The 12140-nt window shown below is 45.6% G+C and overlaps 1 protein-coding gene across 6 annotated transcripts in view; it reads right to left on the bottom strand.

The window, feature by feature from the left end:
* The window catches only part of MICAL3 (microtubule associated monooxygenase, calponin and LIM domain containing 3), a 253825-nt gene that overhangs the window by 24869 nt on the left and 216816 nt on the right, over positions 1-12140 (bottom strand). For 4 of the 6 annotated variants that reach the window (XM_070409266.1, XM_070409267.1, XM_070409268.1 and 1 more), the window contains 3 exons: positions 7937-8047; positions 6192-6285; positions 1285-1335 (listed from right to left, as the gene is read on the bottom strand). In XM_070409266.1, coding sequence (XP_070265367.1) covers positions 1285-1335; positions 6192-6285; positions 7937-8047 — 256 coding nt within the window. The remainder of the gene's footprint in view (positions 1-1284; positions 1336-6191; positions 6286-7936; positions 8048-12140) is intronic. The other 2 variants (XM_070409269.1, XM_070409270.1) reach the window with 1 other exon arrangement.

The following is a 12140-nucleotide window of genomic DNA, read 5'->3' as shown; positions in this document are numbered from 1 at the left end:
ACCAGTCACTCCCAACCCACCCAACGAAGCCAAGAGCCAGCCTCCTTACTGATGGAGGTTCTCTAAGAATATGGCACTATCTCATAGTAGGAATCACAGAATTATACCTTTGGATTTTAAAGGAATGAGCCAAAAAGTGATTTTCTTAAAAGGATGAGATTGTGGTAAAAAATGAGAATGATTTTTGCCAGTTCTTGGGTTTTAAGGCCACTTCTGCGACCTTTCAGAAAGCAGGAACTCCAGAAGAGGAAGTGTCAGAGGCCCCCCACCATTAACCTCAGGAGCAGCTGCTTGGCACTCCTCTTGATAAGACGTTAACTTTCCAGGAGTAAAACTGCCCAAAGTCTAGAAATGAGACTCCTGAATTGGTTATTTCCCTAATCTGATACAAATGATAAGCTTCATGCAGCAAGACATAAAAAATATTGACTTCAATATTGACTTCTTTTAAGGCAGTGGTTCTCTGACTTTAGAGGGTCTGAGAATCATTAGGAAGGTTTGTTAAAATACAGATAACCAGGCCTCACCCCCAGTTTCTGATTCGGCGGGTTTGGGTGGGGATTGATCACTTGTATCTTTAACAAGTTACCAAGTCATGATGCTGATGTGTTGGTCCTGGGACCCCATGCTGAGAACCACTGCCTTATCCTTTTCCTGTGTTCATTGAAAAGAACTGTGAAGGAAGTGCCAGGACAGAGCAAGGAGGGAAGGGCATTATTACAGGCATCTGTCAACATAGCCTCAAGCTTGGTGAATTTGGGTAGAAATCACAAGTGGCATCTTTATATGCACTTGAATCTCTTAGGGGAAATGTGAGCACATCCTAATGAAAATGGTCGAGGCTGAGTTCTTCAGATGTTTGGTTCTCGAGTGTGGTTAGCAGTGAGCTTCCTGGTAGATATGACACCTCCAACTTCTGAGGGATGAGATCCAAGGCAGAGGTCATGTTGGAGTGTGTGTGTGTATTGGCTGTCAAACAACCAAAAAGTTATTAGAAGGACCAGAATGCTGATGTGAGGTTGATGGGTCGGGGCAGGTGAACTTTTATTATAAAAAATTAAGATAACCCTGGGCAGCAAAAGCTACCTCAGATCTTCTTTGGAGTGTATATGGTAGTGGGGAGGACCCAGTATGCTGCTCCATTATGAGATAGGAAAGAGCCTGTGTTTGCCATTTGGTTAACAGGTTGATTTCTTCTTTCATTTGTGAGCAGGGACTAATGAGAATGGGTGGGGAAAGGGTGTCAGCAGGGTTAGTGTCAGCAACAGATGCTGCTATACATACCACCCAGATGCAAGTCGATGAGGTCACTGTAATAAGACTCTCCCCAATAGTCTACAACAAGGAATCGATGAAGAGAGAGTTACTGGATCTGATAAAACCCTCCTGTTCCCCCCTACCCAAAGCAATCAATAGCAAAAAGCATAAGAAACAAAGAGAGACAGCAAGAGGGAGAAGAGAAATAGCTGCAAAGCATGCTTCTCTCTGAAAGTGCATTGTGTGCACACATGCTGAGCCATATATTTCCTGGTGGTGGGAGGGGGTGTTCACTAACCACAGGTGACGGAGTTAATAGCCAATGTCAATGTGATTCCTGTTTATAACTCCAATAATTAGTTAGGACAAAAGGCCTTGGATTTGTTGGGAATTCTGGCCCTGCTAGGACTGAACCTTATCTAACTAAGAAGATTTAAAAAATTCAAGGGCAGATCAGGGCAACTACTTCCTTAGTTACTGAATATTAGCGACTCCAGGCAGAGCTCTGAAGGCAAGACGTAAACCACCTAAAAAAGCTTGGCAAGGACACCAATCCTTAGGGTTAAAGGCAGTCAGAGCTCTCTCAAGAATTCACACATGTGACCCCCACTGGTGAGTATACCAAACTCCTTGCAGAACCACTTTTGCTAGATGGGTTGAGAGGAAGGAGATGCTCTTTCTTCTGAGGTTAGACCCTAACTTCAGCCAGCCTTCTCTCTAAAAGCAGGAAATGAGCTGTGGCTATTTGCCTGAAGGCTTTTCAAGGTTTGCTGGCCACGGCACTCCTAGCTTTTTAGCTCCATGTGGCTGTCTAGTAAGGATGTTATGTTCTTCACATGCCTGAGATACAGAGACTGGGCTGTGCTGAGGGACTGGACTTAGGCAGAATCAAAAGCAAATGCAGAGCACAATAAAGGTCAGCTGCTATTTCTCTCCCTTTCCTCCACATTTCACAATCTGAATGCTAATCCTAGCAACCTTTTGTTTCCTAACAGGGTTCTCCCTTCAAGAATGGACACACCAGCCCTAACTGGTTTGGCTCAGTGGATAGAATGTCGGCCTGCAGACTGAGGGGTCCCAGGTTCGATTCCGGTCAAGGGCATGTACCTTGGTTGCGGGCACATCCTTAATGGGGAGTGTGCAGGAGGCAGCTGATCGATGTTTCTCTCTCATCGATGTTTCTAATTCTCTATCTCTCTCCCTTCCTCTCTGTAAAAAGTCAATAAAAAAGAGAAAAAAAGAATGGACACACCAGAAAGTAGAATGCAAACCTGGAATGGTTTTCCAAGTCATGCTCAAGGTTGATGCAATGGTTTAAGTTTGAATCAGGGTTCCAAGAACAAAAAGGGCAGGCTTTCCAGATGCTCCAGACCAGAAATCATGTCAGTCTTAGTCTTGCTCTGGGCCGGAAAGCTCTGAACCTAACCCTGGTGGTCTGGATATTCATGAGCCTTGAGTAAGTTGAGACCAATGGATGGCAGGTCCATATCAGATCTCTCCTCTGGAAGGCACCTTGGCTAATTGGGCAGTCTGACCCCCTCAGCCAGAGAGACCAAACAAGTTGACCAGATATATGCCCCCCAGGGAAGGGGCTGATGACCATTGCTGGAAAACTCCAGCCTGTCATGCTATACTAAGATTAGCTGGAAGCAACCGGACTAACAAAAGGAGAGAAATGCTGAAGCAGCAGAGGAAGAAGCAGCCAGTGTATACAGATTTGCCTCAAAGATGATCTCTGCCAAGTAGGAACAGGGCCACTGGGGCATCTGACAAAAGGGGGGCTTTGGAAGTGATATGCTTAAATAAGACAAGGAAAAAAATATATTTGGAAATATATTCTTATGGTAAGAGCTATTACATTCTTAGAATTTCCCAAATGCATCTTGAGAAAATCTCCCAATGGGGCTGCTGAAGCCTGTCTTTATAAACAGAATAGATGTTTATGTGTTTGGATGGAGGTTTCTGGCTAAAGCCTTGCTTAGAAGAGTATGGACTACAATAGTGGTTTTGAAACTGTTCTGTGGAATCCTAGGGCTTTTCAAGTGCTATTCCAGGAGTCTCCCAAATACCTGATTCACAAATACTTTTACCTTATTTTAAAAAACTTAAATAAGATACTCCATGTTCAAATGTTTGATATGCCAACTTTTAGCCCACTGAAGACCATCAACACATTAATTTGTGCTACCAGGTAAAATGGCTTTTGTGAAGCCCCCAGGACCAAGTTTCTTCTGCCTCTTTGTGCAAGTATCTGTACGCCCTGTAAATGTGTTAGGGAAGAGGACATTTATTCATTCATTGACATTCTGGCAAGTAGAGTACTCAGCGTCCCGATAGAGTTCTCTCTCAGCCTCAAGCAGCTTCTGTCACAATGAGGTCCTCTAGGTGTGTAACACACATGCCACAATATCATAGCATAGTTGGGTTTGTGTTCATTGTATATTTGGGAGCTTTTATCTGAGATCTACTTTATGAAGAATATGAACTACTATTATATTTGTCAGTGATTTACCAGTGAAAACAATTTCCAGTACTCTATTTAAGTGTCAAGCATCTGCATCATTTAAACTATGTATATCCTGAGATCTCCAGGTGAGCTGTTAAAAACTTACCATTTGCAGCAACTACCTCTGTGTGTCAGGATGTTCCCTACACAGGTGTGAACTGGAAGTGGAGGCAGTGCTTTTAAATTTTCAAATTTGTGCTGATTAACATTTTAAAGTAATTCTTTTTTACTTGAATTTATAATTTGGTTTGTAAAAAGGGTTCTGCTGCTAAAAAACAAGTTTGAAAACCTATGACTTAGATGAAATCCTGGCTGTATATGTTTATGAAAAGAAAATTATCTAAACAGCTGGAAAGAGGAATTTTGGCAAAATATTATGCCAGTCTTCAATGGTATATTATTCTCTGATCCCTTGGTAGCCAGCAGCTTGAACCACACAGCCTGTTGCAGAAACACTGAAGCACCATCATAGACTCAAATTGCACGGCAGCCAGCAGGCATGCAAGTGCATTACGGGAACCATCATCCCTGGGGTGACCCACCCAAACCTCTGAACCTGTGAGCAAGGAGGCACACCCTGTTGAGCTAGTCTGACTATGTGTTGGGAGACCTACCCTTCACTTTCTACTTTGGCAGAAGTAATTAGTGGGGAAGGGTAGAAGGAATGATGGGCCCAGGCTCCCTCTTGATTTCTTCTACAAGAAGAGAAAGCAGCGAGGGCAGGGCCCTGCGAGCTGCTTATAGCAGGTTCAGGGCATCTCTGGTAGGTTTGGGCCAATTTCCTCCAGGGGCTCAGGCTTAACTGAGGAGGCCAAGTCAGAGCATGCAGGACACAGAGCAAAAATAGGATGGTGGAGACATCACAGCTTCATTTGGAAGCCAGGGACCCTTTTAGGTGAACCTGAACCTCCACTCCTGGACAGAGAGCCAGTGCTTGCCTTGCAATCATACATCCCAGGCTTCTGGCTCATTGGCTCCTCAGTGGTTCAAGTACTTGCATTTCATTTGGTGACTTGGGCTTCAAGCAGTAAGTCAAGCATCAGTAAGGCACAAAACCAAGAACATCACACCCTCATCTTTTCCCCCACCCCATCTCTTCACCTGAAGATCATCACTGAGTCAATTGTTTAACTGCAATTTCTAGGCCTTTGAAGGGCCTGGAAAAACCACCTACTTCTATGTCTGACCCCTGACTCCCCCCATGTGAACTTCAGTCTTAAAGAACCCCATGGATTCATCTTTACATTAGGCACATACTGCAAGGTCACCCCATTGGTCAGTTTTGTAGCAAGACCAGATGGCAGCAACTGGTCCCATTCCTGGCTGCTTCTTATTGGCTCTTCTTTAGTTTACTGACAGTCTGCCTACCAGGAGACGTACCACAGCCCCTCTGCCACACTTGAATAAGGAAGTAATAAGGGGCTACTACAAAATTAAGTCACTACCTCTCTTCATCCCCAGCCTCACAACTTGAATGCTTAGCCTGTGCTCTCTACGAGATGGAGGTTTCCACATCTAGAGACTTGTGGATTCTTGAAAAAGCAGACATCAATCACTCCATGCCTGTGTTGGAGCTACAGTTGGGGCTGGCCCCAGTGGTTTTCAGGTCTTGCACCAATAGGGATTCCTGGCGCTTGGGATTCCGGATAACTCCTTGCTTTCTCTGTGCCTAACTGTGCTTAATCCACCCCACATGTTTCTTGGGTGGACAGTGGGTGTCTCTGCACTACACTTTGATTTTCCCCAGGAACTGCAGTCACCAAGCACAATGGCCCTCACAGTTATTTCCCAATGTCTACATAGTGCTGGTCTGCCATAGTCCTCCAAGCCTTTCTACCCTGTCTTGAGTAAGCAGACTCTAGGAAATACAGAGCCTGGGCTCACACTGGGAAATCTGTGTGCTCAACCCACAGTAGGTGGTGAGTGCACTGTGGGGTGTGTGTCCTCACATACTCTGAGCAACTTGGGCAGGAAGGGAGCCTGGAGAGCCAAAAACAGGAGGTGGCATGTGGAGAGCAGGCCAGGGGCTCTGCTTGTGCAGTTCTCTGATGGTTTCTTGTGGTACAGGTCTCCCTTATTCCCAGTTATTTTCTTCTAGAAAAAATGATGGGGTGGGAAAAGAGGAGGAGGGAAGGAGGAGAAGGCCCAGTGCTTGCCATCAACAGAGGAAGTAGACTGAGATTTCATCCCACAGGTAAATGGCAAGCTCTAAGACAGGGTGAAAGAACAGGTGTGGGCCTTGGGGCAGTTACAAACAGAGGTGCTTTTCTTTCCTTTGTTTTACAGGAAGCCCAAATCTCAGTGATAAGGAATCCAGAGAAGCCTGCTGGAAAAGAAGCTGAGGTGATAAAAAACTAGCCCTACTATGGGGCTGGGGGTAGGGGTTTCCCTTAGGAACAACCTCCTCATAGGACAGCCCAGGCAGTACCTGCTTCCCCGCGGAGCGCCTTCTCCACAGCAACACCTCTCTCCTCCAGCTGTCGCTGCCTCTCCTCCACCTGCTCCAGCTGCCGCTGGATGATCTGTGGGAACAAAGCAACAGGAGACCCAGCCCTCTCATCTCCTAACCTTCAGGAGGCCAACAACCTGCACACACACAGAGGGGAAAAAACTAACATGGTAAAAAATTTGGAAAGGCTCTAGGTTAATGGGCATCATGCCCAGTGTGTGAAGAACATGTCTTCAGGGCCCATCATCAGTCAGCAGCATGTATATGGGTGCACATCAAGGAATGACCAGCCTCTCTCGGGGCAGTTCAAAGAGAGGAAGTGGATTAAATTCCTGCAAGAAGTAATTAAATACTACAGCCTAGGACAGGGGTGGGCAAAGTTTTTGACTCGAGGGCCACAATGGGTTCTTAAACTGGACCGGAGGGCCAGAACAAAAGCATGGATGGAGTGTTTGTGTGAACTAATATAAATTCAAAGTAAACATCATTACATAAAAGGGTACGGTCTTTTTTTTTTTTTTAGTTTTATTCATTTCAAACGGGCTGGATCTGGCCCGCGGGCCGTAGTTTGCCCACGGCTGGCCTAGGACCTTTCTGCTTCTTCATTTTTTTGGTATTAATCCTCACCTGAGGATATTTCTTCCACTGATCCTTAGAGAAAGTAGAAGGGGGGGAGTGGAGAGAGAGAGAGACATTGTTGGTTGCCTCCCACATGCACCCCCCAACCAGGGCTGGGGATCGAAACTGCAACCCAGGTATGTGCCCTTGATCAGGAATCAAACCCGCAACCCCTCGGTATGTGGGCCATGCTCTAGCCCCTGAGCCATACTGACCAGGGACCTTTCTGATGGTGATATTGTTAAAGCATTAGCAGGGGTTCTTGGACACTACTGCAGACACCCTCTCTCTACAAGATTAAAAATAAAGAAGAAATCTAGAATGGAGCACCCAGCCAGAATCCGCAGTGCGAAGTTCCTGCGTGCTACGTGGGGACTAACAATGGGCAATCAGAAGAACATTCAACCCCCAAAGCAGCAGCAACCAGTGGAGTATCAGTACAGGTAATGTGCATATGGAATAATGTGCAAGACAAGGACTAAAAGACTGGTGATTTTAGATGCTTGATGAAACATGGAATTCAGAGCAATACTTCATTGGTATTTGGATTTTCTGTTAATGTTTCTCATTGTATAGCTTTTGATTAGTGTATTAATCTCTATGAATACAACCAGATAGAAATGAGTTAATTAAAAAACCATATTATATTTAGGTATCTTTTTAAGACTTTGTATAAAGAAATTATTTAGTCCTCACCACCCCCAATCTAGAATGGTCTAGGATCTCTGAGGCCTGCAGACAGAGGCTGATGACTAGAACACTACTCTGACCTCTAAATCCCAGGCCTATCAGAGGCTGTCAGGTCACTGATTGCCTCAATAATTATTCTTACAATTGAACTAGTTGACTTTAAAATGATTATTCCAGAGTAAGGAATTTAGAAACTCAAAGCTTGGGTCTTCCCTTCCTACCCAAAACTCCACAAAATCAAGGTTTCTGTAGTTGTATCAAGCCAGGGGTTTGTGACCTGAGCCTTTGGGGCTGTCCTCTCAGGGAATAGGACACCCCATCTACCTCTGCTCTGCCTTCCTCTCCCTCCCTCATCATGGATGAGGACTAGCTGGTTGGAAATAAGGGTGCTGTGCTGTGGCCCCTCCTGGTTTTACCTGGGCTCGGTGCAGCCGCTTAAGTTCCTCTTGCTTGGCCTGTCTCCGAGCTGCCTTCTGCACACGCCGGGTCAGCTTGGCATTCAGTTCTTCCTCTGTGTAAGTTCTTGGCTGGAGAGAACAAGAGATTTCCTCAGTCAGGTGCCTGAGATGTTTGGGCACTGGTTGGCAAGGACATGGAGAGCACCGTTCCAGGCTGCAGAGTGCCTGCAGGGCAAACAGGCAGGCCAGAGGTGTGGGAAGACTTCCAGGCTGCAGCCCTAAATGCCACAGGGTATACCTCAAGCTCCACAAGTGAGATGCTTTCCCACTGTGACAGGGACAGAAGGTTCAGTGGAGTACTGACAGAGAATTAATGCAACAAAGGGACATATGCTTCTTTATTGTTGGTATCAGCTGTTTCTCATATAAGGATGTCTGCTCTTTTTAAGACTTTTTTAGAGTGAAAATATTGGTAAGATGTTTCCCATGCCTCCTTCTAGGATATATACAGGGAAAGAAAAATCAGGGTCCTTTCATTTTTTGTTTGGTATTAAAAACGACTTTCTTCAGATGAGCAATATTTATAAGATTCTTTTAAGAAGTAACATTTGAAGTAGAGAAAACAAGGATGCTTCTATTTTAAGTCTGAGAGAATCCTAAACTGACTAATGGTCTGAAGAAGAAACTATGGACATGAACCTGCCCTGACTCTGGGTTCTGCACAGCAACCACTGAAAGGAAGGCAGGGAGCAGGGCTGTTTCAGCCAGTGCCATCAAAATCCAAGAGGCAACCAGCCAAATCCAGTGCAATTCCACAAATGGAACTACCTGAGCAATTCCACCTAAAAATGTGGGCAATGAGGGCACAAGGGAGTATCAGATGCCTTGAATAAACTCTGGGCAATCACTGAGAAGCAAATGCTGGGGGTGGGGGTGGGGGTTGCCTCTATTCATAACACCTTTATTGCTTCCAAGGAAATAAAAAAGTAGTCTTTTACAGACTTTAAAGGAGACTTCCAAATTCAACTCAGGTGTGTATTCTAGTAATCTTTATTCTAAGAGAACAAGGGATAGTAGAGAGCCAACTGAGCAGGTAGTCCCTAAAGGTGTCAGTGGTGTTCCAGTGCCCTAAACATGTCACCTAGCAGAACAGGAACCAAGGACTTGTGAATTCCCCATTCCTGCAGTGCCCAGTCCCAAAGGGCAGTCCTGTCCCCCTAGCCACTCAGACTGACACTACCACATGCACTCCAGCCAGCAAAGAGCAGGGTATGACACCCTCCTTTTCTGTCTTGACACAGCTAAAGGAAGTTCTGCTGCTAGTGTACGTGACCGCTCCATGCACGCATAAACAGTTAGTGAGGGTATGGCTGCAGGGCTAGGACTGGGGGCTGTCCCATGGTTAATCATGGACACACATGCAACAGTGAGCAGCCAACAGGAACAAGACACTACCTTTGGTGCATATGATCTCCTGAATGCTAAGCTGGGTGGTTTATAAATTGACTAAAATGATTATTTTTCACCATGTCACATAGGGCTGGTAGATGAGGAACCTGGATGTAGACTTGCAGCTGCACCTTACTGAGTCCCTTCTCCTCTCCCTTCCCTTCCCTTCCCTTCCCTTCCCTTCCCTTCCCTTCCCTTCCCTTCCCTTCCCTTCCCTTCCCTTCCCTTCCCGTCCCTTCCCTCCCCTTCCCTCCCCTTCCCTCCCCTGCCTCCCTGCCTCCCTTTCCTTCCTTCAAATGTGTTTTTATTGATTTTAGAGACAGAAAAAGGGAGAGATAAACATCGATCGGTTGCCTCCTGACGGGATCAAACCCGCAACCTGGGTATGTGCCCTGACCAGGAATCGAGCCAGCAACTTTTCCATGCATGGGGTGATGCTCAACTAACTGAGGCACACAGGCCAGAGCTGGGCTCACTTTTCTTCCGTGAAGACAGGTTCTTCCTCATGCCTCAAAACTTCCCTTTTTTCTTCTCAATCTCTTTCATGTATAAATTAATCTGTTTAAACATTTAGTTATAGATGCTATTTCTCAATTAGTAGTTCATTTGCTCATGGAGATTGAGACTACTCCTTCCCACTGAATGCTATTGGTGCTGGGATGGGGGACAGGTGGTGGGGAGTTCCTGTCACCAGAGACACTGACACAGAGCATGCTGAGTAGCAACCTAATGTTCTCTTCCAAAAGGCTCTCTACTGGCAGGGCTCCTGAACAGGGTCAGGGGTGCCCACTGGGTCATCAACAACCCTGGGATGGAGGTGGAGTGGGTCATTTCTTGATTATACACAGTGAAAGGGACCTGAAATAGCAGAAATAACTGATATTTATAAAAAACATTTCAGGCAGTAATTATAACCTCTTACTCCAGTAAGCCTTGTGCAGAGTTGCTCAGAGCCAAGGTTAGTTACCTGGTTTCCTCACCATCCCCATTCCAAGGTTGACAGGCAGTCAGGGAGTGAGGGAGGGAGGGGTGGAGGTCTGGAGATCCGGAGAGCCTTAGGATGCACTCCTGTGGCCTGGCTGCTTCTCCTGAAGCACTGGGGAGCCCATCACTGTGCAGCTGGCATTTCAAGAACATACTGACCCCAAGAAGAATGAGCTAGCCTCCTAGTGGTGACATTTAAATTTAAGCATGTTGATTCTGCCTCTCACCGACTCCTCCCTCTCACCAACCATGATAAAAGAATAAATGTCATTATTAGAACAAGTCAGTTAAAGAAAAAGAAGACAGATGGTTTCCCCAAGCAGCATGTGAAAAATTCCATAGGAGCCACGTAACTACAACCTAAGGCATGGCACCCAACATCTGTACCTTGGCTAATGTGGGGCAGTTACTTACTGATTTCTGGAGGGGAGGGAGTACTTGGTAGAGGCAGTGACAGAGACATAAAATCATGACATATCTGTGATGTGCCAAGAGTGCGGATCAGCCACAGAGCAATGCTTTTGCAGTGAACTGGGACCGGGTCCGTTAGAAAGCAAATGCACATGCTCTCGGCTGGGCCAAAGCACTCAAGAAGAAGCCACTGTGGTTGTATTTAGTCAGACTGAGGCAAAGAAAAGAGGTAAACATGAATTATCTCTTGGTAAGGCTACAAGGTAAATTAAAAAAAAAGTGTATTATCTTAAATTTTCTATATAAACATTTTAAATAAAAATAACTTACTTTTGTTTTTTAAAAATGAAACATGCCCTAACTGGTTTGGCTCAGTGGATAGAGCCTCGGCCTGTGGACCAAAGGGTCCCAGGTTCGATTCTGGTCAAGGGCATGTACCTTGGTTGCGGGCACATCCCCAGTAGGGGGTGTGCAGGAGGCAGCTGGTTGATGTTTCCCTCTCATCAATGTTTCTAACTCTCTATCCCTTTCCCTTCCTCTCTGTAAAAAATCAATAAAATATGTTACTTAAAAAAAGAAAAGAAACAAAATTCAGGCACTTGTTTCATAGCTGCCTCACTCAGGGGTGGGTCTGTGATGTAAGGGGAACCACTTCCCCACCTTTGCTGGTCCAGGGGCACTGTCAGCAAGAGGCTCCCTCATGAGTCAATCAAACCCCATTCTCACTTTAGGTGCCCCCACGCTCCCCTCACTTCTTACTCTGAAAATTTTCAAACCTATAGAAAAGTTGAAAGAGGAGGACAATGAATACCTTCACCTAGATTTGCTAAGTGATTTTGCACACACTTGATAGATGTAAGCTTTACATATTATCTTTTTTTCTGACTCAATTGTAGATATCAAGATCCTTCATCCCTTAAAATTTCAACACGTACGTCCTAAGAACAGGGACATTTTCCTAAATGACTACAGTGCTTTAATAGCTTTCAAGAATTTAGTATTGATGTGCCAATATTATGTATCAGTGCATATCTTCTAAGATCAATTCCTTAAATTTCCAAAGTGTTCTTCATTGCTGTTTTTGTTTAGGTTTGTTTTCCTGATTTAGTTTCTATTCTTTTTTTTTCAATTACAGTTTACATTTAATACTAGAGGCCTGGTGCATAAATTTGTGCACGAGTGGGGTCCGGCCGGCCCGCCCCAAGGGGGCCGACTGGGGCTGGGCTGGCAGGGGGTAGGGGATGCGGGAGGTTGGCTGGCTGGCTCCACCCCCCAATTGAGGTGGGGGGCTGATCCGGGCTGGGCTGGCTGAGGAGGGGGGCTGTGGGAGGTCAGCCAACCCTGATCCCGATTGGGGGGGGGTGATCGGAGATGGGGC

The sequence above is a fragment of the Myotis yumanensis genome, unplaced genomic scaffold (genome assembly GCF_028538775.1).
Source record: "Myotis yumanensis isolate MYYU_CA2020_CCGP unplaced genomic scaffold, mMyoYum1.0.hap1 SCAF_3, whole genome shotgun sequence".
NCBI lineage: Eukaryota > Metazoa > Chordata > Mammalia > Chiroptera > Vespertilionidae > Myotis > Myotis yumanensis.
The sequence above is the reverse complement of the archived record's forward strand: the minus strand, read 5'-3'. Positions and strand labels throughout refer to the sequence as shown.